We start from the raw sequence: 25,242 nt of genomic DNA on the forward strand, positions 1-25,242 counted from the left end.
AAATATCTTTTCTAAGTTAAGCGATCAAGATTAGTTTAGCCACACTAAGTTACTTAAGACTTCTGAGTCGTGTGTGTGGCACGTTAGGGCACTTGTGTTTCCAAGTAATGTTAACAAAGTAAAATAATACACAGCAGACTTCACTGAGTGAGATGGCACTGAGCTACCCGTTTATTAGGTACATTTACCTTGTAATTCCCATTGCTGAATTAAATACCACATTGCTAGGCTAAAATGTCTATAAGGCATCTACCGTTTTAACGTCCACTTTCAACATTTACAGTTTTACAATCTCACAACAAAAGCATCAATTAGTTTCATTACACAGTGAATAGAGCTAGTGGGTCAGCTCAGGTTCTGTGAAATTCATTGCTCTTGGGCGCGCCCTCTGGTGGTGTACATGCAACGCTGGAGGTGCTGACCTACTGAAACAAGTATTTATGGAAAAGAAACAGGTCCACATGATTCACTGTGGACCTGTTAGAGAGAGCATATGGTTAAATAAAGTCACAAGTTACTGATTTGTACTGGTTATATACTGTAGTGGATAACATCCTCACCCCATATGCAGAACACTGCTGTTCAGTCGCTGCTCTAACAGAAGGATAATTTTAGGCTTGACATAAGATTCCTAACACTACATTTGTCTTCCTCTAAAATACTGTCTCTATGGATAATGTCTGCCATATGCTGAGAAATAAATTGCATTTTTTCATGTTCAGGTTGTCCTTTTTTCCCTTGAGTCTCTGCCACCCAAAATGTCTGTGTATAGGCCTGCTGTTGTCTATAAATGGAGAAAGCATGGATTAGATTCAGGCTTTGAGATGACTGCTACTACTGTTTTAGCTATACAATGCTATTTTTACCGAAATAGCATGTAGCTCCAGTGCAAAACAAAATAAATCACAGACACTAAAATATGTCTTGGCTGATCAACGACGTTTACAGCAAAATGAGATTTTTTTGCAAAATAAAAACCTTTAAAGCAGTTCTCTGGCGAGGTGTCTCAGTGCTCTTCTATGCTTCACTAGAAGGCAGGTCCATGCAGCACTGTTACAGCCACTGCACTATCAACCAGTTTTATTGTTTTCAATCACAGTGACACCACACTGGCTCTGGAAGTCTCCAAAGCCCTCATCAGCCCTTTAGTTTTTCGAGAAGCAGAGCAACTAAGCATGAAATGCATTCACTGAAAAATGCATGTAATATAAACTAATAAGTCTGAGTTGAACAAATCCGAATGAAGCTAGTGCGAATATCAATATCTCATTATCGCAGGCGTCCCCTCTATTTACAATTCCAATCAGCCAGCACACGGAGATGTGTTTAGCACTGTTTATGATAAGCAATTAGGCAGTAAATAATCACACTCAAACCAAATGTAAATGAACACAGAGATTTTTTCCTTACTCTCCCTCAGGGGGGCTTGGATGGAGTGCAATATTTAGAAATGTCAAGCTGGGTTTTATGGGAAATATTGAATGCTAAGCTGACAGCTAACAGAGCTGGAACAGTTTAATTTATGATATCTCCTGCTTGTAAAGCCACACTCAATATGATAGGAATATTGAGTTGTAATTCAGGATCCTGTGGCCTGAGGTACGTACTATCTCGCTCTCTCTCTCTCTCTCTCTCTCTCGCTCTCTCTCTCTCTCTCTGGCACACATACAAGCACGACACACACATACGCACAGACTTTCTCTCTCACCCCCACACAATATGTTGCTCTTGATGTATAGCTCTAGCTATATGTGCATCTGCTATTCCCAGTGGACCCCCTCCGCTTGTCTCAGTAACAACAGAACAGGCACTCCTCCTGTTGGCTTGACCTGTGAGAGCACAGCAGCCACACCTCTCAGCACAGCCCCCTCCCCCTGGCCTACTTAGCCTCAGCGGTAGTGTTTTTGTGGGAAGAAGGAGCTGGAAGGAGTAAATCTAGGTCCCAGTTCAATCAGACTAGGAGAACACAAAGAAAACTATGAGAAAAGTCAAACTTAAGCATGCTGCTGTACCAGAAAAGTAAGATGAGTGGCACAGCTTGTTTGCATAATTATCATGCACCTTTGCTTTATTTCTTACAACAGTTTTTTTAAACGCACATAGTTTTATACCAGGTTTGAAACTCAAGTTAACCCTCAGCAAAAGAGTTACTGTTGTTCTGCAATGCGATTCAAGCATATTTACGCAATAAAATATTTAATTATGGTAGCACAACCAATTAAACTTACATTTAGTTTACATGTTGTATCGACAGGTTTGAGTCTGCACTTCAGACTTTTTCTGTTTGTTTCAATGTCAAGAAATGACAAAAGCATCACAAAAATGCAGAAGATTGTTTTCTTTCCACAAAATACAACTGTATGTAATAAATAATAATAATGTATATACAGCTGTATGTAATAACTTTGGATGAAATTATAATCCTGAAAAAAACTCCTCTTTTACTTATTAGAGTCCAACCAATATACTGGTTGGCTGATAATATCGGCCAATATTGAAGACTCATGGCTTTATTGGTATCGGCAAAAAATATCACTGGTAACTGACGACTTTCGCTGGGATTCAAACTCCAATCTCCCAAAAACAGGGCAAAACCCAAAATGACTCATCTTCTGTTTAACTGTATGACAGCAACACAGTATGAACTGGTCAATCTGAACACAAAACACTATCATGGATAGAATAATAACATGTAAAATGTATCCAAACCTAATCTTCAGCACAAGAATAACAAGCGTTAGTGTAAAAAACACTTTTATAAAGAGAAAAAAAAACAGTAAAAGTAAAAGGGTAATTGATTGAAACCAAAACCATAATATGGGTAGCTCCACCCCCAACACTACAATAATTAGATTATTTAAGAATGTGAGTTCCTTATTTAGGTTTAAGAAGCATGACAATTTTATTTGTGGCAAAACACTGTTTAACAATAACTGGAGTATAAAATTCAAATGTAATAAAAATATACAAACGTCAGTTTATATTTTTCACTTATTGGAATTTTTAGCTGCTGAAAAAAACATCAACATCAACCACAACATGTTCATATCGGTCACGCCCTACTACTCACAAACACAAATGTGATGTTGCTTGAAAGCTCAGAATCTGACAGAATTCCTCTGCTTATTTCAACAAGTGAGAAATAATTAATATCGAAATACACCACACTCGTTATTGCCTGCGATAATTGTCTCTAACTTCAGCTCACTGGGAGTCGCAGCAGAAACAACACATCCATCATCGACTGAGGTCTTCAATTTTGCAGGCTAAGGTCAAGATGCCTCTAGCTCAGCAGTTCAGGGCGCCAGTGACCTTGTTAAATCTGCCCTGCTCTGCCCCCCTGGCCCCCTCACAGGATGAGATAAACTGCAGACAAAACATGGTTTATTCTCTCTCTCTTTTTCTATCTATCTCTCTCTCTCACTCTGTATTGATCCTGTGGTGAGGTTCCAACACCACAGCGTATGGATGTCACTCTCCTCACCCTTGCTGCCATCAGTTTGACATTTATCTAGAGACCCAGACAGAGCATGTGTGTGTGCGTTTGTGCGTTCATGCATCTGCGTGTCAGAGAGAAAGGCACAGCGATGTTATAACTGTGTTTATAAGGTGTGGAAAGAAAATCACAGGCAGATTCTGAACTGCAGGAGGTCGCCTTGAAACTCCCAGCCATACTGCACTCCCTCCTTACGAACAGCGCTGCTGCAGCAGCCACTAACAAGTCCTTTAAGACAGAGGTTTAGAGAAACAGACAGGACAGAAGAAACCCTGTTATCACTACCAATTACAGCTGCACAATGTGAACAAAACACTAGTACTGCCGTTATGGTGCTATACGTTGCGGTAGCACTGCGTAGAGTTGGGTGACATTTCAATATGATACTGTTTTTAGGATAAATTACAGCATAATAAGCTATTTTGAGTATTTTAGGTTGTTATTACTTCTACAATGCTGACCAACTACATGTATCATTAAAAAGAGCTTCAGAGGAGGCTCCTGAGGTGGTGTAGTTGTGCAAGGTTTGAGTCAACTGTTGCGTCAACAATGCCGGGAGTCCAAGACAGGACAATTAGACCTGCTTAACTGGATATAGTATTATACAGTATGTGAGACACTGAATGGAAAAAAATGAGCATTTTTTTAAATGTGGCACTATGTGCATTCTGTTTAAATGTGGCATTACTGGTGTATTCTGTTGGTTCCAGTGTATCAAACCTCAGAAAAACTAAATATGATGACTATGTATTATGATATATTTTGCTATGTTATCCACTTCTAGTGATACACTTTGCAATGTATTAAAAACAAACTGTTGAATCAACACTGTGACATGGTTAAGGACTGGCCTGCATTAGTTTGACCAAATTAATGAACTTTTCTGGTTTACATTAATATGTCTAGATTATTGCAGTTTTCTGTATATAGGACTTAAGAAGGCTTTCAATTAATACAGCATGTGGCCACGAGGCTGCTTACAGGACCACATTACCCCTGTTTTAGCCGCTCTTCATGGGCTTCCTGTCCATCCATTTTAAGATGTTTATACTTGCTTTCAAATGGGCTATTAATGGGCTTGCCCCTTCCTACATTACAGACCTACTCTTTGTTCCTAGGTCTATGAGGCCTTTAGATCATCTACTTCTGACAATTCCACAGTTTCCATAGAAGCTTGAAAGGGAATTCTATTGATTTTTCAACAATTCAGCATAAATTATTGGTTTGCGATATAAACCAAGTCATTGAGAGTGGTTTTGTGTGAAATGGTTAATTGCAGAGAAACTTGCTGACTCAGATTTCTTTACAGTAGTGTTGATGGGAAGCAGGGGTAAAATAATGATAAATAAAATACTTTAGGGACTATGCATGTACCTCTCCTCCCATTAACAGATTGTAAAATACGTTTTAGAACAAAATCTTCTCAAAACTTTTGGAAAATAAAATCTCAGGCAGTGTATTCATAGCCATCTCATGTAATAGTGTTTTGTGAGGGAACTGTTAGAGGCATTAACATCTTCAGATGTGTGGTTCCCATCACCACTGCACCCAACATTTCATTTTTTTCTATTTATGTCCAGCACTTTAGTCACCTTTGCTTTAAGTGTGCTTTATGAGTAAAATGTACTTACTCACTTACTTATCTATATTCAGCAAAACACCCACAGAAACACTCATTTGTGACTGTGATTGGTCAAGATTCTCACAGTACACAGTGGGCTGCGTTCTGGGCTGAGTTTCCCAAAAGCATTGTAGAATTAAGATTCTCTTGACTGGTAGAGAGAGTGTTCAGTGTGATGGTCGCTCTACCATTTAAGAATCTTCTTTGTGCTGAGATGCCTCTGGGAAACTAAGCTGTGAATGGTTCAAGCGCTCATTTGCATACTGAAGCATTTAGCGATATCAGTGTTGCAAAGGCCAACATCAGCACAGAGACTAACAGACGACATATTGTGCAGTTCCAGTGAGTTACCTTGCTTCGCCCTCCGTTCTCCAGTTCAGAACAGTGGGGGCAAAATTAGCTGTACACCCTCTGTCTCTCTCCTCCCTTCCTCCCTCTCCGCCCCCCCCCTTTTTGTCGCTCGCTCTCTCGCTCTTTTTCCTCCACCATTTTTTTAATCATCCCCCTCCTTATCATCTCCTTCTCTCCATCATTCACACCCTTCTCAATCAAGCTTCCTCTCTCACTCCCCTCCCTCTCCCACCTTCTTTTTATCCTCTTATCCTCCTCTCTCTATCTCTCCAGCTCGCTCTCTCCCCCCTCTCTGCAGATGTGTCACAGGGTCCCTGCAGATCCCTCCCTCCGCCAGGCGCAGACACTGCATGGCTCTAAATCGGGCGTGATTAATGACATCTCCATGCACCGGGCGTTCTTAATTAAATAACACCGCTTAATTAGCAAATGATTTATGCCCATAATGGATGCCTTAAGATGTCATGATGAGGAAAAAAGAAGAGGGTCTGCTCCTCCCTCTCACTCACTCACTCACTTCCTCTCTTCCCCTCATTGTGCTTGGGCCTCTGATCTGACAGTCTGAGCGAGCGAGCAAATGGGACGGAGATGGAACCAGCCAACAAGTGCAGGTTACCGTCCCGTGATGATGTTCTGCCTTGAATCAGAATGAGTCGCTCTGTGCTGCTGTGCGACAGCCCTGGCACGGCTAGACACGCTACATCAGTCATTCAGCCGTTAGTCAGGCTAGACACTAAAGACCCCCAGCATTATCTTGAATGTGCAGGGGAGTAAGACTTCACCCTTGCAGCGAATAGACATTATTTCAGTGGCAGTCATTCTTTTTCTTAAAAATCATCACTCCCTGTTCAGCAGAATTACAGTAATTCCAGCATCTATCAGAAATGCATTATTTAGGCTATCTACAGCCAATCCAGGTGTTCTATTGAGCTCTATTAGAGTGGAGGTTTACAGTCCAAAGGTGGGACTTTTTTTTTAAGATGTTGCTTTAGAGAGAGGTAGAACTACTGAGGTAAATGCAGGGCAGGGTGATAAATCGTCTATAATGGTATACCGTGATACTGGCAAACTGCATTGCCTTTCAGTTTTACTGTATTTTTGCTGATGCATTTAACAGATAAGGAGCATTATGCATTACCATACAAAAGTCAGAGACCATCCTCCATTTAATTAATTTCCAGTCAAAATAGCCATTAAGTTCCAGTTATTCATGGCTCAGGAGATATTTCTGAAGAAAACACTGAAGAAAAATATATAAAATATATAAAAAGGTAATACACTTGCATGAGGAACAGGGAAAGTCATAGGAAAATAGATGTAAAAACAGATCTCAACGAGACTGAATGTGTTTGGGATTACATGGATCATGAAAAGCAGAAAATGCAACCAACTTATAAGACTGAACTTTGGGAAAAACATCTCTGTAGATTTCTTTGAAACACTGAAAGCAAGTCTCTCAAATGAACGGAAGCTGTAATAAATGCAAAGTGTGGACACACTAAAGCAAAAATGTGTTATATTTAGTTTGATGAGGTTTTCGTGTAACTGTCTGTTAAAAATGTGTTTTCTGCTTTATTTCTTTATTTCTTGATGCTGAAAAATTTATCACTTGTACTTAAAGACCACTTTGACTGAAAATTAAAGAAATGAGGGGTGTCTTTATTCTGTTTTTGCACTTTACACATGGTATCTGGGGCCTGATAATTAACTGTGCTGTACTGTCATTTATTGGGAGCTTCACGTTTTTTGAAATAAGAATTAAAAAAAAAAACTAAAAAATCCTTTCTGGAATTCTGAACTGTGTCTGGTTAACATTTATAATTTAGTGTAATTTAAAAGAAGAAAAACTGCTGTTTTAACAATATCACCCAGCTCTAAATGAATGTGACTGCCATTTAAGGGTAGCAACCAATTTCTTGTCTCTTAAAGACATTCAACTACAAAAAAATCCAACCCGACACACCTTTAAAATCTAATCCAATGTGCAATGCTAATATGACTTATTTAATAGAGAGAAACTGCAAGGACGAATGCACACTTCTGTTGCCTAAATGTGATTTCTGTGCGAGTGGTGGAGGGGTGTTGGGTGAATAGGCCCCCTGCAGGCAGGAAGGTCACGGAGAATAAAAGAATATCAATGAGATGAGATGAGAGGCAACAGATGCTGTCTGAGCAGAAAGACAGCAGGTGAGACAGACAGCTCTAGGCCTCACACATGAGAGAGGTGCAGCAGGAAGACAGAAACACACACGCACGCAAACACACACCTAGAGAGCTAGAAAAGGAGGAGCATCCAAAAGCCCAGACACACAGATGTGCAAATGTATAGAGTGGAAATGAAACAAAGCCCCACACGTATGCTACACAATGAGGAAGAGCAATCAGGCAGACAAAAGAAGTTCACCTTAACAAAGAAAAACACACCTACAGAAACACCAGACAGACAGCACGAGACAAAAGTTATGCAAATGAACACAAACTCGCTGTGTGACACTGTACTGCCTTTCAGGCGGCAACTAAAGCTACTGCTATATCATGAAATAAACAAACCGCAACTCAACTGGACACTGAATAAACTCGATCCTGATGATTTTACTCAGTTGAGTCAACAGCACCATATACTGGAAACAGAAAAGACTGAAACAACCTGGGAAAATACTTGGACACACATCTAAAACATTCCCTTGCATCATTAGAACCGGAACTCTTCCCTCTCTCTATCGCGCTCGGTTGTTTTTTTCACAAGCCCAGAATCTCATTTCTTCCTCTCGTACTTTTGTTCTAAGCCAACTTTCTTTCTGTAGTTCTCTCTTTCTCTTCGGGGGTTTGGAGAGGTGTTGAGAGACAGCCTATACTTAAGAAGCATGATTATTTGGGGTGAGAATCTCTAGGCACCTCAGGATTCGATTCTGATTCAGGGCATCAAGATGCAATAATAAAACGTTTTTTAATGCACCCTGACTTTAGTTTTCTATAGTCTATATTATGACTTTTTATGTCATTAACAAGTAGTGTTTGCTATGGTTTTAGGACTTTTATTTCATTCATATTTATATACACACATACATGAAAATATGCTTCATTTTTCCTCTTCCCTCTTCCAAGTGGTGACAAATACCCCATTTCACAATGTCTCCGGCTGTGTGTGTTTATTTTACAGTGGAAAACGCAAAGCCTATATAAAATCCTAGTCTTTCAGGAGAGAATCCTGACGCATTTAAAAATGAACTATTGTTTATCCCTAAACATGCTAATCAAAAGAATAGAAAACAAATTTACATCTCTAATATGTGTAGTTTTGGATATGAGATTTTAAATATTTTAATATTCAATATTTTAAATTGAAGTCTCTCTCTCTCTCTCCCCCCCCCCTTTGTGTGGTGCTCTGTTTGTAGCAGGTCTCCTGCAGTAAACACGCTGAGCCCCCTACGTGTCTGCTGTCTACACAGGTGTAAACACTAATTTCTCAAGACAGAGTAAAAAGTCCTCACTGAGACCCTGACAGGATGGGCAGGAGAAAAGGGGAAAAGAGGGAGAGAGAAGGAGAGAGAAGGCAGGAGCAGTCCAGATCAGAAAGAGAGGTACGGTGGAGGAGACTCTGACTGTAAGCTGATGGACTCACATGCTGTGTCACAGCGCCACCTATTGGCACTGATGTGCAGCAAATGATTTAACTGTGTTTTAGGCTTCCTGGGGGGGAGGTGAGGGGGGTGGCAGATTAAATAAAGACTATAATGGTTGTTGGGCCAAATTTAATTAAGCTGTTATAAAACCACAACAAAGCAACACAAGTTGCAATTAGAGGAGTGCACTTCCTTCTGCATGTTTGTTAGTAAATCAGAATACTGGCAAAGGCTTTGTAAGATAATGCAATTTACTCTTACGTATCACTCTGCATTTATAGATCAATTCTTCATTGACTAATGATACTCAGTGATGTGTTTCCTGTCTCTCCCCTTGTCGGAGCAAGTGGCTATGATAGATGTCTCTGTCAAGGCTTAGAGTGTGTGAGAAACGAGCTCACCATAGAAACATGCCCTCGACAATCCATACTAAATGACCCAAAGCACACATCACAACACCAGCATTTCCAGGCCAGAGTGGACAAACAAGCTACAAAATTTATGAGGAAAACAACAAATGGGCTCGGATCGGTTTTCATTCTAAAAAACAAAACAACATGAAAGTCATTAAAACATACATTTACACACAACTGATTTCAATAAGATCAGTGTTAAAGGGAAATTCAATAAAATATTTGAAATTTTTTGCACAATTCAATCGTTGCAACACAAACAACGTCATTCAGAGTGGTTTGATGTGAAATAATTAAACTGTGGAGAAACATACAGACTCCAGTGGTAGTGATAGGAACCAGGGGTTGTGATATCTACAACACAAATATAGCCATTTTATTTACTATCAAAAATGCTCAGTGAACCCATTACATTTATTACATTCATATATAATTGATATGTTTTTATATGTAATGTTGATAATAATAAGACCACAGTACATTTGAAAAAATAAGCGCAATGATTTTTATTCAACGTTAAAAACAGGACTAATTATGTTCTATTGGTGATGAAACATGCAGTTGTTCAGTGTTCTTTAAGCACAATATCCATAAAATACTTTATAAAATACATTGTGACATAATTTATCATGATAACGATAAATATCATCATATTGCCCAGACTTACTCTGAACAACTTTGTTTACATCTTAACCATTTAAACATGAAAAACAAACAAAAAAACAAACAAAAAAAACCAAAAACAAACAAGCAGCATATAGGGTTGCCACTCACCCAGGATTTCCCTGGATTTGAGTTGCCTGTCCAGAAAAAATATATTCTATTCTATTCTATTCTATTCTATTCTATTCTATTAATAATAAATAACTGTCATCTGTTAGTATTTCTTTCTGCTTCTTTTTATTTAGTCAAATAATTTAAACACAAAGAACAGGTTTGATTAGTTCAAACTGCCCTTAGCGTAGTAGCGTAGAGAGCTTCATCGCTTCATTCAGAAGCTGAAAGTTTAAGTGCTTCCGCATTTAACAGCTATGTCTGTACATCAGTTTGAGTCCTGTTTGAGCTGCTTTTGGAGATTCTAGTATAAAAGTATGAAAAATTTCTAGTTGTTGGGGCACAGTTGATCCATCATCTTGGTTGATGCCATGCCAACACCAGAGACGACGTGATTGGTTATTGAGTTCATGTTATAAAATGAGTTCAAGAATAAAATAATGTTGCATTTTCCCAGTCTGAAAAACTGCATTTAGTGTGCAAGATACCATCTGTTTTACACATGCTCTAATGAATGTACTGCTGTCCGAATAAACAGCGCTTGGTGTGTAAAGGCCTTACAACATGTATAACAAATGTGGCTTTTTTAACAAATGTGATCACATGTACAAAACTGATAGAGCACCAACAAATAATCCTAACTAAAAACATTCTAAAATCTGTGTCATCAAGCGTCTGAAAGTGCTTTATGGTGAGAGACAAAAAAAGGACAGCCATCAGGCCTTATGCACATAAATGACTGGTGTGTCTTCTGTCAACTGAGAGTAACCTTGGAGAGATGTATCGTGGTCATAACACTCACACAAACACACTCAATCTGAGAGAGAAATGAAACGTCCTTCTTCAGCTGTGAGTCGAGTCAGAAACCGGAGACATTAGCGTGAAACAGCGACTGAAGTAAAGAGATATGGGCCCTCAGTGGGGCATCCATCTTCTTACATGATGGAGCCAAAATGACTGCTACAATCTTTAAGGCATGAGTGCCTACATTTAAGAGAAAACTTAAGGTAATTCATCCACACACTAGTCACAGCCATGCTAGTGCTGAAAAAAAACAATGACTGTGACATACAGTACTGTGCAAACATCTTAGGCCATCTGAGATATGTAAAGCTCTGTCTCTGGTCAGGAAACATTTACTAAATAAAGAAAAAAACTAACATTAGAATACATTTAAATAAACAAAACACTGATTTGATGTGTGTCAGTGAATTAGCTTAACTATTTCCAGAGCTCTTCTTGACAAAGTTCAGTATTTACAGTTTCTATTCGTTTCTATTTAATTATCAATAATTTGATGATGGCTGTGGTTCTATCATTCGTTATCAAGCACACACATACGGAACACAGAATATCGGAACACAGAAGTGTGTACACAAAACATATGAAGTCTTACCCCATGCCTCCAGTCATGAGGAGCAAGAGGTTGTAGATGTGAGAGAAGATGAAGAGGAAGAGGATAGTGCTGAAGAACATTGTCATCCAGGAGCCATGGTCCTCGCGGAACATCTTCAGACGCAGGTACCGGCCTAGTGCACACAGACAGAGGGGTCCACTATAAGCACAAAGCCCACGGCACACCTGGACAATATTCTCAGCACTCATGCGAACAGTCTTCAGCAGCATTTCTCAATGAAAATGCTCATCAGTATGGGTTACATACGAGTTCATCATTGTGGGTTACATTGATGAAGAGGTAATAGCACTTATGAATAAGACAGCAGTGAAAATAAGTACTCGTGTTTAAGAGTTTTATTGTGTATTCAGATCAAGTTTATCACTTTGAGTTTACTTTAATGATGACTCGTCTAGCAGTAATGGGTTTTGGACTATATAAACTCTTCAGCGCTCTGCAGGGCATTTTTTCAATCAGATCCGTCACCTCATAATGCGCTTGGTGATCTCCTGTTTGGGATTTGTGATGACTTTATATGATCACAGAGATTGTTCTGACACGCACAACCTGTAAAGCTTTTTCTTTTCTCTTCCCTGAAGAATCAAATGATCGCAAAAAATCAAATCATTTCAGGATAATGCTCTCGCTCTCTCTCGCTCAGAGAGGGGGAGATTGATTCAGATAGCAATGCAGCTGCTCTGAATGCATAATAATGTCCTGTTTGTCCTCTGACTTGATGTTTCATGGAAATTTACTGTTCACGTAAAGTTGTACCATTGTGTGGGACCTTGCTTATAGCTAGGCACAACAATTATTGAGCAAAATATTTCTCAAAATTCTTAATTTCCTAATAATTTTGCAAATGTTATGCATAGCACAGAATAAAAACACAACTACGATGGATAAACAAAGCCAATGCTGTCTTCCAGCACTGTTCTTTCCTGTCCTTTCCTTTCATTTCTGGACACCCCCTAGTCCACAAGCACATCCCCTTTTCTATGGACGTTGCTGCCTCGGTGCTCAACCGTTACCTTCTTCAGCAGTGTTACTAGAGTTCCCCAGGGGTCAGTTCTTGGTCCACCTCTGTTCTCCTTGTACACTAAGTCACTGGGATCAGTGACAAACTCATATGTCTACAAAGATGACACCCCGTGGTACTTCTCCTTTCCATCAACCAACTCAGTTCTCACTAACACTGGACTGTCCTTCTAATGTCTCTTTGTGGATGGAAACCCATCACCTAAAATGTAAACTGGACAAGACAGAACTCATTAACCTACCTGCAAAGCACACATTAACACTGGATCTCTCTATCACTACTCCGACACAATCCATCCATTAGACAGGGCTTTAAAACCTCGATCGACTTGATTTCTCCTACCACAAATATCTGCCACGAGATCCTGAAGATTCCTACTTCACAACATCAGGAGAATATGATGCTTCCTGACTGCAGAACCTGCTCAAGTTTTTGATCAAGCTCTAGCCATCTCCAGACTTGACTACTGCAAGGCCCTCCATGCAGGCCTTCCATCATATTCCATTTCCTCTCTACAGAGCATTCAGAGTGCTGTGACTCATCTGGTCCATAACCTCCTGAAGTTCTCCCATGTGATACCTCTGCTGAGATCACTCCACTGGCTCCTGTGGAAGCAATAATCAGATATAAAGCTCTGGTTCGCACATACAAGGCCTCAAAGGGCTCAGCTCCTCACTATCTCTCTGCACCATGGTCCAGAACTACATTTCTGCACACCAGCTTAAGAATTTGACTTTTAGGCCCTTGACATATCCTTCCTTAAAATCTAAACATACCCATAACACTAGGTTTTACTGCTTTAATATCCTTGCCCCTCAGTGGAGGAACAACCCCCCGACCCCACGAACTCCGTAGTGTACAGTCACTCAGTTTCCTTTTCAAGCAATATGTAGGTTAACACCTTATTGCACTCTTTCACATTTAATTTCTGAACAACGATTATTTCTCTTCCTCTGAACTTTACTTCTTTCACCACTTTATAAAAGAAGAACAGTTCATTCATTCTCCTCAATGTCTACATTAGGCTTGAGCCGACTCACGATAGTATCATGAATTGATTGCCGATCAACTTTAATATTTTGTTTACCTCAAAATTGATAAAAACAGATAAGACAGAGTCCATTATTATTAATAGCCTAATAATAATACTAAGCTACAGTAACAGTAAAGGAGAGCAACAATAACAGTAGCCTAGAGGCTGACTTCATACAGTAAGCTGTAGCTGTTGTATTATTTTTAACAAGAAGCTATTTTTTAGCTGTTAATAGCTGATTTATTAATTCTACAGCAAAAGAAACCCAAATCATATCATTAACAACCAAACTGCGATCAAGAACAAATTATTCACTGAGCAGAAAAATGAAGCTTCTCTGTGGAGTTACCACATTACCTGCTGTACTGAAACAGGTTACTGGAGAAAGGAGCTGGAGACATTAGCTAAGAGGATCCACAGTCTGTAGGTTAGTCGCAACACTCTGCAAATATGTCAAATGTGTGAAGCATAACATTTAAATTAAAAAAAGAACTGACTATTAAAGGTTAATTATGCATTAATGCTTTACAAGTACATCACATGCAGATGCATAGTTCCCATGTGCCTGTGCCAGCATCTTATAGTGTCCATGGTCAAGAGTAATAGATTATTCATGACGCCCGTATGGACTGATACTGCCCCGAACAAACTGAAAATGTCCTAAGAGTCTGTCTAAACCCTAAGAAAGATGCAATCTACCTGTGAGGTTGAGTTGTGTAGCTGTACATAGATACATTTGTCCTTTTCTGACCTACAAATTGCACTTGTGGAATGCTTTTATCCGTGCATTAGCTTCATGAGCCTAAAGGCTGCTGTGTGGCTGAGTTATGACCTGCGTATGCCTCTTCACTGGACACGGCTGTCTGGCCATCACTCGGGCATGATCAACCCATTTATTTGCCCATTACACTGGGTCCCTCAGGCTCAGAATGGCCAGTTTGGCACTGACCTATTCAAATCTGTCAAGGACCCCCTCCTGCATCCTTTACTGTACAAGCAAATTTCAACACAGAAGTCTCAATCCCACACGCAAGTCTTTTTTATTGTAGCATGTGACACAGGTCTGTGGTACAATATTCTCTGCCTTCCTTCTGCGGTTTTTATTGGACAGTTTAGTGAAAGTTTATCAAACACCAGATGTTTCTGAATTTCAATAAAGCATTGCTTATGTGAAAAGTCAGTTGTTAATAGGATATAAGTGCTTATTACGGGCAGATCCTTTAAGCCTAGTAACAGGTAAAGAAAGTCTCATTTGGTGTCAATTCCTCTGTTCTCACATCTTATCCTTGCACGGTCAGAAGGAGGAGCTAAGACGCAAGGATGCAAGGAAAGGAAATGAGGATGAACAATTAAAGATACTCCAGTTCCATTCTCAGTGTACATTACCGTGCGCTTCTCCAATGACGCATTGGTCAAGCTGCTGAAGGCACGCCACCTGCCTGCCTTTCCTTTAAGCAGTGCCCAGCGCAGGAAAGTAAAATTTCCTCTGTTGTCAAGGAGGCTGAGCAAAGGTTGTTCTAGTGCCAGCTGAGGACACTGAACTTCTCTAAGTCCACCCTGACCCATTTCTACTCTCAAGTGCCCTCACTACCTCCATCACTCTCTGGTTCCTGTTAAGCTTGTGAGATTGTGTGCAATATACCATTGATAGATCCAACACAGAATCATTGGGAGGCACCATGGTGGCAGGCAAGTAAGAGCCAAAAAAAAAGGAAAAATACTGCCTGAAATATTGGCTGCTGTTTACCAACAGAGAGAGGAGCCTCTCAGTGGAGAATTGCAGCACTGTTGTCCAGTAACCAGTTTCAGCACGGCAAGTAATGCAGTAATGCCACAGAAAAAACTGCTTCAACTGGAGAAAAAAAAACATGCTCATGTTTCTGGTCAGAATCATGCTAAGGTAAACGTTTTGTCCCGCTCCCACCCACAGTCCTGTAGATAGCTGGTTTCCACCTGTGTTAGTAATGACTGTCCCATGGGAATGAGAAGTTAAGCCAACGTTTAGGTTTTGTGAGAAAGGAATTTCCATGCACGGAAGGCTGCAGCATGGCTAATAAAAAAATAGATAGAAGTTCTGCCTCGTGCTGTAACAGAATGTTTTAAAGCTAAACAATGTATCGGATATCAGAATGTACAGATATAGGACTAAACACAGATTACATGACATATGTCCTTTTGTACATCATATAGCTGCGGATGGTGCGTTTTCTAACATTTAAAAGGGCCAACTTGACAATGACCCAAATAGATGCAATCCATCAGCGATTTCTGATACTATCATCAGTCGGCTCAGGCCTAGTTTCTGTCTGTTTCCATTCTCTCCTTATGTACTTGTCCAGACTAAGGAAGACACCTGAGAGGATTTACATGTACACCACTCCCAAACCAACACAGCAATCACCTCTTCACAAAACAGCCACCCACAGAAGGCTATCGTCGCCTGTAAAACACTCCACATCCATGGTCTCCTCCCTGAAACAATCTTCTGAAGGACTACCTCGAACTCACACCTTTCTTTCTATACTTCTCTTGATGCTTTCTAAACTATACTACAGCTTGTAGCTTGTATTACAACTGTTAGACCATCTATTCAATTACACACTGATACTTTTATAACTCTGTTATCTGGCTTAATACCATTAGGCTTCCTGTGCCAGTTCTTGTACACTGTCACCACACAGCAGTTAAACTATAACCTAAACTGCACAACCATTGGCCTGTATTTTCAGTAGCATGCATCTGTATTTATTAAATAATCTTGTGCTCTTTTATGTGTCAATTATTTTAGTGCCCTTGCACTGTACTTCACACTGTCTTGTGTGTTCAGCATCTTCCTGTTTGTACGAATGGAAGTTTGCCCAGCAGCTTATCTTTTCTTCTGAAGCATGAGCGACAAAATATTTTCTATTTAAACCTTGGAATGTTGGATGCATATGTTGTGTATGCTCTTGCACGCTAATAGTCATGCATCATGCTGTGATTGTCTCACTTGGCAATAAAATGTTTCTGATTTTGACACAGCCAGCCATTCTCAATGTACATTAACATGTGCTTCTCCAATAATGCACTGATCAAGCTGCTTAAATGTGCTGATTACACTACGGTCCATCATGTGTAATGCCGTGTGCTCAAACAGTTTAAATGAAGATGGGCTTCCACAGACTGCCACCTGCCTGCCTTTCCCTTCAGCAGTACCCAGCGCAGGAAAGTAAAATTTCTTCTGTTGTCAAGGAGGCTGAGCAAAAGTTGTTCTAGTGCCAGCTGAGGACATTCAACTTCTGTAAGTCCACCCTGACCCGATTCTGACATAGCCAGTCTGAAAAGTACAGGGGCCCATCCTCTACAACACACACTCAAGCATCCTCAGTACCATAAGTATTGAATACAAACACTGTTAGACCTTGTAAAAGTCTAACCTACTGAACTGTTTAAATCTTAGATAGCAAGAAGACATCATTTACACAGAAAAGCACAATGTTTTACTTTCCACCAACTGTACGGCACAGAATGGTTGCAAACCCATGAAAACCGCAGGACATGTTGAAGCAAAATCCATTTCACAGTAATCAAAGTGTGGTACAAACCTGTAATCACATATTTGGTTGTTAATTCTATTGCTAAATAAACCATTCACTCTTTAAAAAACATGGTTCTTCAAGGGTTCTTTAGTGAAGAAAATATATAGAACCATGAACACTCAAAGAACCCTTCGCATGATTAAGGGGTTCGTTGCAGGGTGAAACGGTTCTATAGATTGATGGAGAATGTGCTGTATATGGTTCTATATAGCACCCAAAAGGGTTCTTCTATAGTTGCAATGTCAAGCTTGTAACAACAAAAGAACCCTTTTGGGTGCTATATAGAACCCTTTAAAAAAAGTTCTATATAGAACCATATACAGCACATTCCTTATCAATCTGAAGAACACTTTCATGATGCAAAGAACCCTTTAATCATGCAAAGGGTTCTTTAAGGGTTCATGGTTTTGTATAGAACCACTGTCTTTGTTAAAGAACCCTTAAAGAACCACCTTTATAAACGGCACCATAAATGCATACCTGTCATGAATTTGGCAACCCCAGGGGTCTTCAACTCTGGTACGAACAGTTCCGTGTTCGGATTAGTAACCGTACCATGCCTCGCTGTACCGCCCAGTGACAGTAAAACCTTTTATTTTAAATTTTGTCATTATGTTTACCAATTTCATCCTGTGTCCCAATAAGCTCAATCTCTGCAAATCTCTTGTTGATGTGTACTGATTATGTCCCCATAAAACCCTTACAGCTAGACTTCTCCCTGAGCATTTCATCTGTGCTAAGCCCAGTTTGGGTAATTTTGGGGTTTGTCTCAGTTGCATAATTGGATTGATTTGCATGAATGAACTTAATTGCTTTGGGTGTTCAAAGTCTTGGCTCTGGTGGAGGTGAACGGTGTCAGAACCATAGATCTGACTGATTACTTGTGCGAGTGTGTGTTTGTGTGTGTCTGGGAAAGAGAGAGGGGAAGACAAAAAAGGAGAGCAAGAGAAAAGGACAAAGCAACAGGAAGAAAAGCTAGGAAGATGAAAACAGCATGTGTGTGTGTGCTAAGGTTCTAAATGTAATTAAGACCACCCAGCTGATTGTAGATTAATCAGCCGTCTGCTTCTTGTCATTTTGGCCTTTGTGCAGCACCTCCACCTGGAGGATAAGAACCGATATCACTTCTGAAGTCAGGACACAGAAGAAAGAGAGAAGGAGGACAAGAAAGAGAGATCAGCAGTTAGGCGAAAAGAAAAATCTGCCTTAGGTACAGTTTCACTTATACATTCACACCACAGGATTTCAGGAACATACGTCATTGTGATGAGCTCAACACTGAGTTTTGTAGGTATGTATATATACATACATACAGAGATAAAAATGTGAAAGACACATGTTTTTAAAATAAAGGCTCTGGATACATAATGTTGTCACATCTAAAAGGTTTATGTCTGAAGTAGCATTGTTTATATTACTAGACAACTATCAATAATAGATGCAATACACAGTATGGCTGCAAGACTTTGGTAAAGGCTCACCTATTTGCAGACACTTCCATCTAGTGGTTACAACCTGCAAGCTCAATACACACGCTACTGAACATCATACGGTTTTCTACCCAAAATCAAAATCCCCAAAATCCTCCCGGAAAACGCCTTCTGCTGACCATCAGCTCAGATAAGCTCAGCATGCAGTAAAAATCTACAATAGTGAGTGACACATAATGACGATAAGGGGGTTTACTTGCACCAATGAAAAAGCTAAAACAGATTATGGTGATGAGAGTTTAGCACAGATGGCACTGCAAAACACACACACCCCGGCTCTCTTTACCTGCATTTACATCAACCAGCAACTTCCTCAAACACACACACACACACACAGCTCTGTGCTGATTGATGAGGCAGATGGAGCTTGTAGACAGAGAGCGAGCAGAGAGCAGCGGTGTGCCAGCATGATTCCTCTTCTCATCAATAACTCCTATAAGCATGGTAAGAACCCATTTCATATAAACACACACAGAGGGCATGATGTATACAAAAGGGGGGCGTATAATGTAATGCATGCAATATTTACATTACCTTTACATATACATAGAACCTTTAACACATACTCACCCTGATACCTACTTTTAGATGAGTGGGTGTCATACAAATTCCACTCCACTGCCTTTTTGTTTCTGTTTAGTTTTTGCCTATAGCATAGATGCAGTGGGCTGATTTTTCTTGCTCAAACAAGGCTTAAATGGTATTTTTGGTTTTACAAAAAAGATGAAGATAATTTTATCAACAGAAAAATAAAAAGAATTTTCCAAATCCTAGAATGTCAATTAGTCAAGGTGTGAATGTTCATTTTGAGAGCAAATAAGAACGGCCACTGTAAACAAACAAGCAAAATCCATTTCATGGTAATCAAAAGTTTAACAACTATGTGAGCTACAGGAAGCAGCATGTTGATTCAAAATAATCAAAGTTTTACCTCCTGAAAACATTTTCACAGTTAGCTGAAAGTAAGGAAAGTTTAGTGACAACAATTTACACAATTTTCCCCTCAAATGTATCTGGTCAGGTAAGACATGTTACCTACTAATAAATGGCATTAAAAACAGCAGCAGAGCCATCTTGAAGACTGTATTTTTGTCCATTTTTATTGCTAACAGTATATGATACAATATCAGAAAAAACATACGCAAGTCTGTTTAAGATTATTTCATGATTTGACCCCATTTAAGGCAAGTCTGTAATTATTGAAACATACAGTTTGCATGATGATAACAGTTGCAATATAAGCTTTCATTATTGGTTGGCTGCCCTGCGATAGACTGGCGACCTGTCCAGGGTGTATCCTGCCTTCTGCCTAACGACAGCTGGGATAGGCTCCAGCACCCCACCGCGACCCAGAAGGATAAGCGGTTTAGAGGATGTGTGTGTGTGTGTGTGAGTGTGTGTGTGTGTGTGTGTGTGTGTGTGTGTGAGTGTGTGTGTGTGTATGTATTGGTTGGCTACATTACCCTCATAGCTCTAATGTAAAACTAAAGAAGCAAACTTCAGGCAGTAAACTTGTCTTGGCTTGGGGAAAGGGACAAAATGCATAATAATAATAATAATAATAATAATAACAACTATTTCTTTAATGGGAGGTTAAAAAGATGTTGAGATGTTTGGAATATAAATAACTATTCACCATATATACTGTTACAGCAGTCTAAAGCCAAGAATCATTTATTAATTATTACTTTATAGTAAGGTTTTCCAATCCAATGTTAAGTAGTTAGTGAGTTAATGTGCATAGTGTGGGCTCACCAAGACTTGGATTGGGAACCCCTGCTTTAAGACTCATTCTTACAATGTGACTATGTGATTCAAGGTCTCCACACAGGTCACCGTGAGGGACTTTTACTGGACTACCTGAACCGGACCACTCCATTCTGCAGTCAGTTCAGGGATCATCCATGGTATTGTTCCACCTTGCTGGTCTTGTTTGTCATTGGTCTACCAGTGGGTGTGCTGGGGAATATGGCTGCCATTTTGAACTACACTTGCTGTCGACGCTCATGGACTACAGGGACAGTGTTCTTGCTAAATCTGGCAGTGTGTGACTTTGCCTGGCTCCTTTTGCTGCCCTTTACTCTTTACTTCACCATACAACACCCCCATTTTGCCAGCTTTTATGTCTTTTGCCAACTAAAGAAGACCTTCTTCAATATTAATGTCTATGGTAGCATCTTCTTCTTGGCTCTGATAAGTTTTGATCGTTACGCTGGGACAGTGCACCCAATCAGCTCCATGCGTTGGTGGAACAGTAGGAAGGCCTGCATCTGCTGTGTTTTCACCTGGCTTCTGCTCCTGGTGGGATCCATTCCTGATTTCTTCACGACCTTTGCTGTCCGTCGCCCTGACAACACTACCTTCTGCATGGACCACTTCTACGGCCCATTCACTTATGTGACGGTCATCTCATTATTGCGGACGCTGGTGGGATTCCTTCTGCCACTGGGGGTGATGGGTGGCTTCTATGCCCATATGATGAGGGTGCTGAAGACCATGCCAGGGAGGCTGGCAAGACAGAGTGGTGCTGCCTGGAGAGCTGGAAAGCCTCTAGTTCTCATCACAGCAGCTCTGGTGGTCTTCATAGTGTCTTACATGCCCTACCATATTATGATTGTGACTTTGGTGTTCATGCAATTCACTGGACAGTTAACAGCTGAGAACATAAATACACTCTACATGGCCAATGAGTTCTTTGAGGCCATGTGCAGTGTGAGCAGCTGCCTGGACCCCTTGCTCTACATTCTGGCCAGTAAGCGCTTCCAGAGAAGCTGGAAGAGTCTTAGGAGTGGCACGGGACGACTGTGCCTCAGAGCTAGCAGGAGAGTTGGGGTTCAGGACACAGTGTGAGAGGGAACAAGAACAGCAGCAACCTTCTTTAACTCTGTAAAGAATAATTTAGCAGTGAACCAAGAGCAATGGATTCATGAAGCCACTGCTGAGCAATCTCCATTTCTTTTTAAGGGATTTGTCTTACAAATCACAACCACAATGGGTGTGTTGAAAAGGCAGGAATTCAAATGTAAAAATGCAAGTACATCCTGTTTGTGAATCATTAAATATAAGCAAGAGAGATCTCTTTCAGTGAGTCAATTGAACGAATCCTGCACATTTCTGAAATGACAATTCAAACTCATCCTCTTTATTATCCATTTTAGTTAAAGCTAATGCCAGTCACTATGAGGGCTTGTATGAGGGACTGTGTCTTTTTCTCTCCATCTCTCATGTAAGCCTTGTTCAGAGTGGAGTAGAAGACTCGTACAGGACTTCTTTAGAGTGCAATCTGATTGGACCTGATAGGAACCATTGGCCCAAGTCAAATCCACTCTATTCAGTTCAAAAGTCAAAACTGCCTGTCACCATATGTTTTAAGAAACTGGATATCAAGATATCCGGTAAGACTAGGGTCATTAAACAGTCCTGGCTGACATATAGTTTGGCCAATATTGGCTAATATTAAGATTCCACATATTTATGGGCACTGGCAGAAGTCCCCCTGATAAAGCACAGATGATGACTCGTTAAATGTTACATAAGCAAGCAAAATTTTGAACAACAACCAGACATACTGCGGTGGCCTTAATAATATGCTTGGTGAATATGAAGCATTGCCATTGCCACATGAAGACATATAAGCCCCACATGCCATCAAGACAGCAGGTGTTTATTTGAGTTGGCAAAGTAGGGCAGAAAATGTATACTTGTTTCAGAGTTCAACATTCTGAAGGTCTGTTTTATATTTATATAAGATTTTGCTTTCAGTTTAAAAATTTTGACGACTGTGGACTGGCATAGTCATATTTGACACCTGACAGTTATTTTAGTCAGTAAAGCACATTTTAATGAAAACTACTGGAGTCTTTCATTTTTAACAAATGAAATGTAAACTGCTGCAAAAAGTCAGCTAACGGACAGTGTATTTAATAAGTTTTGATATCTCTTTATTGCTCTGTGAAAGCCCTAACAAAGACCATATCTGTGCAGTTAAGATTTAAAAATGGCACACAGCCCATTCTCCTCCTCCTGAGGCTTCTAACTCTACAGGGCGAATCCAAGCAGGCTGAACCCCAGTCCTAACCACTTCTGCCCAGCTCTCTGTGGACTCGGCCAGAGAGTCTCCATTTATCATGTTCTACAAGGGCAGGGATGGAGCACGGAGCCAACACACCATAGCTGACCCATGGGAGATGGTTACCATGGAAACACTGGTCACATCGATTAATCTGAGACGGATATACCGCTGTCTAGTCCCCGCTAGAGGATACTGGTATTTAAACACAGACAGAATATGTATATCCCATTCTGTGCATGTGCACACTTGCTCTGCAGTAGCACTCTTTGCTGAACTATTTATGATATATACATTAATAAATCCTTTCATTTTGGCAATTCCCTACCATTTGTTAGCTTTTCTCTTTGGATGTGAGAAACACCTGTTCGCTGCACATGTCTAACAACGCAGAAGAAAAAAAAAGGTTCACTGTTTGTAAAACAACCTCCACATACTAAAACTATCATTTCATTAGCTATAAAGTCCTGGTAAATTATGTCTTCTGGAATAAACAATTGCATGAATTCAGCTTTCAAGTTCTGCTGATGAAGAGGAACACTACAATCTGATAGTTCAATTCTTCTGCAAGATTGGCAAGAAACTCGTTTCAAAATGTTGGTAAATGAGATAATGAGAGAAACAGTGTATTGAAACTTAATACTGTATCGCCAATATGGCCCTCTGTCTCTTCTGAAGGACTTTGGTTTGCCAATATTAAGAACTAGGTATCTGAGTGCATCCAATCAGAGTAAAATGGGCAGCAGGGGGCTTATGCTATGGACACACCCATGCCTAAATGACTTGGCTTCTTTTTAGTAGCCACTTCAAAGGACTGAGCTAATTGGGTCCTGTTCTGTTAGAGGGCGGTGCAGTAAGTGTTCAAAAAAGGTTCTTTTGAGCAAAACCAATCTGTAGAGCTCTGTAGATCACAACACTTTTATCACATAAAATTGGATTGAATTCTGGCCTCAGAATCAAAAATCTTATTGAACCGGTAAGTATGTGTATCATTTCAGCCCAACTGTCGCTACTGCAGAGCAGCACTGAAGCAGCCAGTGAGAACACAGCAGGTGTTCACAAACACAGCTCGTAGCAACTCTTCTGTTCAGTGCCTGTTCTGTTTCGGCTGTTCAAACAGACAGATAAACTGCTTCAAAAGAACCACACAAAGCAAACCAATGATTGCCACACACCGGAGGTGACCAGTGCTTTGAACTAAGACCTACATTGCATAAAAAATGTGTCAAGAGTTCATTAAAGAAAGCAAACTGTGTTAGTAGTGTGATAAGATACTTCAAAAAAAAAAAGAAAGAAAGAAAAGAAAAGAAAAGAAAAATTATGTAATACAAAATGTTAAACAGGGTCTGTGCTTCAACAGGGGTACAAATGAGGGAGTGCTTACATGGACGCAAATACTACCACCTAGTGATCAACTGAGGAAAAGAGCAGAGAAAAGGTCAGCATAACTGTTCATAAAGCTGCTGAGACCTTACAACAGTGGTAATTAATAAAAAGCAAGCTTTTCAAAGCCTGCTGAAAATTATTCCTTAAAGCACTGTCCGATGGTCATCTGAAAACTACCAAGGTCAATGTGTTTAAAGTAGCAAAGTGAAAACTGGAGAAGGGTGATTCAACAGTAAATGCTATTATGTAAGCAGAGACTGAGACTTTCTCGAAATATTTTTCACCTCAAAATGCTCACCCAGAATCAAATGAAAACGTGAGTTAAACCTGCTGTGCACAGTGATTTTCTAAGTGAAAACAAATCAACACATCCTCTACAGAGAACAGTTGTAATATTGTTTTTTTTTTTTTGGAATATGTGTGTGTGTGTGTGTGTGTGTGTGTGTTGGAATATATAACAATATATATACACATTTTTAATGTTAAACATATATATGTGTCTTTTGCACAGGCCAAAAAAACAGGATGTGTACTTATTTTCACTGTCATTTGAAGGTGTCCCGGTTATATCAGCTTAAGTTATTAAAAAATGATCATCTTGAATTCATCACTTACATATGAGCCCCATATTAAGTCACTAAGACTGTATTTCATCATCTGTGTAATACTGCACATCATCATCCTCATAACAGTGTTGATTCAAAATGCTAGTAAATGCCTTCATCCTGCATTGATTTTTGCAGCTTCCTCTTTAATGCTCTTCCTGTTAAACTGCTTATCTGGCTTCAATTCATTGAAAGCTCAGCAGCTTGAGTCCTTACTTTTACCAAACTGCACACAGCACCTCATCCTCCATCAGCTTCATTAGTATCAATATCTTCCTGTATCTAAGACAAACTTCTCCTGCTAACTTTCACAGCCCTTCATGCTCTCACTCACACAAACCTCACTGACCTGTCTCATCCATACTGTC

At 40.0% G+C, this 25,242-nt stretch overlaps 1 protein-coding gene across 4 annotated transcripts in view; it reads right to left on the bottom strand.

Annotated features, from left to right (window-relative positions):
• tmem117 (transmembrane protein 117) overlaps positions 1 to 25,242 on the bottom strand; it is a 52,187-nt gene that overhangs the window by 15,655 nt on the left and 11,290 nt on the right. For all 4 annotated transcript variants that reach the window (XM_036576291.1, XM_036576290.1, XM_036576292.1 and 1 more), the window contains exon 3: positions 11,675 to 11,807. In XM_036576291.1, coding sequence (XP_036432184.1) covers positions 11,675 to 11,807 — 133 coding nt within the window. The remainder of the gene's footprint in view (positions 1 to 11,674; positions 11,808 to 25,242) is intronic.

Source organism: Colossoma macropomum, unplaced genomic scaffold, assembly GCF_904425465.1.
Source record: "Colossoma macropomum unplaced genomic scaffold, Colossoma_macropomum, whole genome shotgun sequence".
Classification (NCBI taxonomy): domain Eukaryota; kingdom Metazoa; phylum Chordata; class Actinopteri; order Characiformes; family Serrasalmidae; genus Colossoma; species Colossoma macropomum.